This window comes from Lipotes vexillifer, unplaced genomic scaffold (genome assembly GCF_000442215.2).
Source record: "Lipotes vexillifer unplaced genomic scaffold, Lipotes_vexillifer_v1.1 scaffold213, whole genome shotgun sequence".
In the NCBI taxonomy this organism is placed as follows: Eukaryota; Metazoa; Chordata; class Mammalia; order Artiodactyla; family Lipotidae; genus Lipotes; species Lipotes vexillifer.
The window spans coordinates 6,233,104-6,236,458 of NW_006780610.1; the positions used below are offsets into that span (position 1 = coordinate 6,233,104).

Here is a 3,355-nt window from a genome sequence, read left to right on the forward strand (position 1 = left end):
ATGGCGCTCCCGCTCGTAGCTCTGCGCGTCCTGTTGGGCGGCTTCTTCGCACTCACGGGGGCGGCCAAGCTCTCGGAGCACATCTCGGCTCCGGTGTCAGAGCAGATGGTGAGCGGCGCGGGGTGGGCAGCGGACGGTTGGGCGGGGGACTGGCCGCAGCGTGGCGGGGGCTGCGACCCCGGCCGTTACCCAGGTGCCCGGCCGGCCCCCGCCCCTCCCTGCCCGCCCGCGACCCGCGGACCCGCCTGTCTTCGGGCCAGGCGGCGCTAGAGCTGGGGGGAGCATCTGGACAGCTACTCAGGCGTGGACCCCTGCCTGGGGAGTTCCTCCGAGGTCTCTGGATTTTCCCTGGAAGGGGACGGTCACGTTCCCTTCCATTCGGGCATTTTTGGCCCCAGGCAAATCTAGAGCCGAGGAGGAATACTTTGGGACCCTTGGGGAGGGAGAGGGACCGAGCTCCCTTTCCGTCCTCCTTCCTTTGCTTGAGTTCTTGGGGGTGTTCATGAGGCAGGGGGTTATTAATCCCCGCTTGTCAGGGTAGGAAACCTGCCCTGAAGGTGAAGTGTATCTGCTAAAGGTTACACAACTAGTCAAGAAGCAGGACCCAAACTTTAGATACTCTCCTAACTTAGAATCCAGAGAGCCCTTCCCAGAGCCTGAGAGGGAGGCCTAGAAGTCGCCCTTCGACTTCCTGTCTAGGTCCAGACTCTCCGGAAAGCTGTCATGTCCTTCTGCCCACCAATCTGCCCAGTCCCTTAAATAAGCCAGACTTCTAGATCTCTGCCAGTTTCCTTCTTCCAGGCCTGGCTTAGGGTGGGGGGTTGTTTGGGGAAGTACATCCTCAGAGCCAGACAGCTTTGAGTTTCTTCCTTAGAGCACTGAGTAGGGGAGGTAGAGCTGAGGTGGGAGAGCCAGCAAAGGTAGCCAACCTAAGGGTCCAGGTGAAGTCATGTGGCCCAGGACAGAGCTTGACTTAGCGAGCGAGCTGAGTCACTCACTTTGACCCCCTCAACTCCCCTTCTGTCTACTGCAATGAGAGCCAGGTCCCAGCATATGATACTGAGTAGAATCTGTTTAATGAACAAGAATCTCCCCTTCCATTCCCTTCCTCCTCATCAAATATTCCCTGCATAGTAGCCTGAAGAGAAACCAGGCCAAACAGAAAGAGAAGCGTCGGGGTTCCCAAGGCCTTGGCACTAGATGAGAAAGCCCAAGCCTAGCTTCCTCTTCCTGGAATTTGGGGCTGGGTTGTAATCTGGTGAGAAAATCAGTCCATCTCTGTACCACCATCCCACCCTTCTTGGAGCGTAAAGCCTGTTTTCTGATTCCAAAGCTCAGCCCCCAGGGAGGCCCTCTCCTTTCCAGGCTGGCTGACCTTAGCCCTGGACCTGGCCTAGAGTAGTATCTCCTTTGCTGGGGGAGTTGAGGGCACTGGCACAGAATGCCTCTGTGGAGCATCTGGGCAGTGGATCCTTGGTGACTATGGCTGATGGGCATTCCCTGCCACCCCTAGAAAGCCCTGTTCGTGCAGTTCGCTGAGGTGTTTCCGCTGAAGGTGTTCGGCTACCAGCCAGATCCTATGAGCTACCAAGTGGCTGTGGGCTGGCTGGAACTGCTAGCTGGGTTGCTGCTGGTCCTGGGCCCACCGATGCTGCAAGAGATCAGCAACTTGCTTTTGACACTGCTCATGATGGGTAAGGGGGGTGCAACTGGGCTGGTGAAATGGGGACTTCTAGGCGAGGGTGATAGCAAAAAATCTGGCTGTTCTCGTTACTTTTGCCACTCTTTTCCTCTGGAACCAGAAGCATTTCCTGCTCTATTGCAGTTTCCATGGTCTTCAGACTAGGATAGGTGCTTTTTAAACTTAATATACTATAACACTCTTCTATGTCAGATATACCTTCTATGTCATCAATTCTATTGGCTGCATGGTATTTCCATTACAAGGATATATTGTAACCTAAAAGCCCCTACCCCTTTCTCATTACCCCTACCCTGAGATGAGGGGATGGAGTAGCAGCCGCCACTGGACTCGTGTCTGGCAGGTGGAAACAGAGAGCAAGGTAGCCGGGCCCCCTGACCAGAAAGGCAGAGGATTTCCCTGTGGCAGACGACAGCTGCTGCTTCAAAGGCCAGACATCTTCAGGCTCTTCTATATCCCCTGGCCTTGCGTCACCATTGCTGCTGCCACTACCACCCTTCTTCCAGGCTTTCTTTGCATTTCCACAGCTTCCTTCATTTTCAGATGTTTCCCACTACCTCCGCCACCAATCCCTGGGCCTTCTTCCCTCCACTAGGATTGAGAAAGGAGGAGGATCAGAGAGAATCTGTTCCAAAACGCTCACCTACTCACCTTGCCCTGTTTGGTTGGATTGTTGCTGTTTCTTGCCATCTGAGAGGGTCTACGTTAGTTCAAGAAACTTCTGATTTCTGGTTCTGCTTTCTCTGGGAGGTCAGAGAGATGAGTGCAGCTAGTTTAGGGTGTGTGTGTTGGTGGGGGGCAGTGTTCAAGAGAGGGCTTAAGGTGGAGTGGGTCAGCCTTGGCTGGAGGGCCCTGAGCTCCTGGATCTCCTGAGCATTCCCAGGGAGCCTCAGGGACCTCATTTTCCATTCCAGGGGCTATCTTCACTTTGGTGTCTCTGAAAGAATCACTGAACACCTGCATCCCAGCCATCGTCTGCCTGGGGCTCCTGCTGCTGCTGGATATCTGCTAGCTCTTAGTCCAAACTAAAAAGATGTTCAGACACCCTAGGAGGAAGTCTCCAAGTGCATTCAAGGAATCCTGGGAGTAGAGTCTGTCTTGCCACTTCATGCCATGTCACTGCCAAAGCAGGAACATGGTGGAACACAGAGTATCACCTTGTTACCAGTACATCCAAGGTTGGCCAGTATTGAAGTAGACATCTGGTCTACCTGGCCCTGCTTTGTCTCTTGGACATTTACTGCTCTTTTTTGAGGGGTACATGTTACACATTCTAGCATTCCTCATGTCATGTGAAAATAGAAAATAAATTTAAATCACCCAAACTTTTAATGCCCCCAAATAACTACTTTCAATTCCTTTGCATAACTGTACCTCCCAGTTTTTTTCTGTGCCTTTATACAGATATTTTTTAAATGAAAATGAGACCATATATACTACTTTATTATCTGCCTTTTAAACCTAATACACTGTAATACCATTCTCTGTCCGTTTTACCTCATTGATGTTAATGGGTGCATAGTATTCCATTGTCAGGATGTACTGTAATGTATCTATACAAGCCCCCAATAAGAAATATTTGGATTATTCCCAATTTTTTAACTATTGTAAACCTCACAGTTAATCATCTATGCATATTTATTTTCTTTCCCT

The 3,355-nt window shown here is 51.5% G+C and overlaps 1 protein-coding gene across 1 annotated transcript; it reads left to right on the forward strand.

Moving 5' to 3' along the window:
* On the forward strand, positions 1 to 2,792 carry TMEM35B (transmembrane protein 35B). The gene is given in 3 exon segments (XM_007453847.1): positions 1 to 108; positions 1,514 to 1,694; positions 2,617 to 2,792. Coding segments are annotated over 3 exon segments (465 nt in total).
* The last annotated feature ends 563 nt before the right edge of the window (positions 2,793 to 3,355 follow it).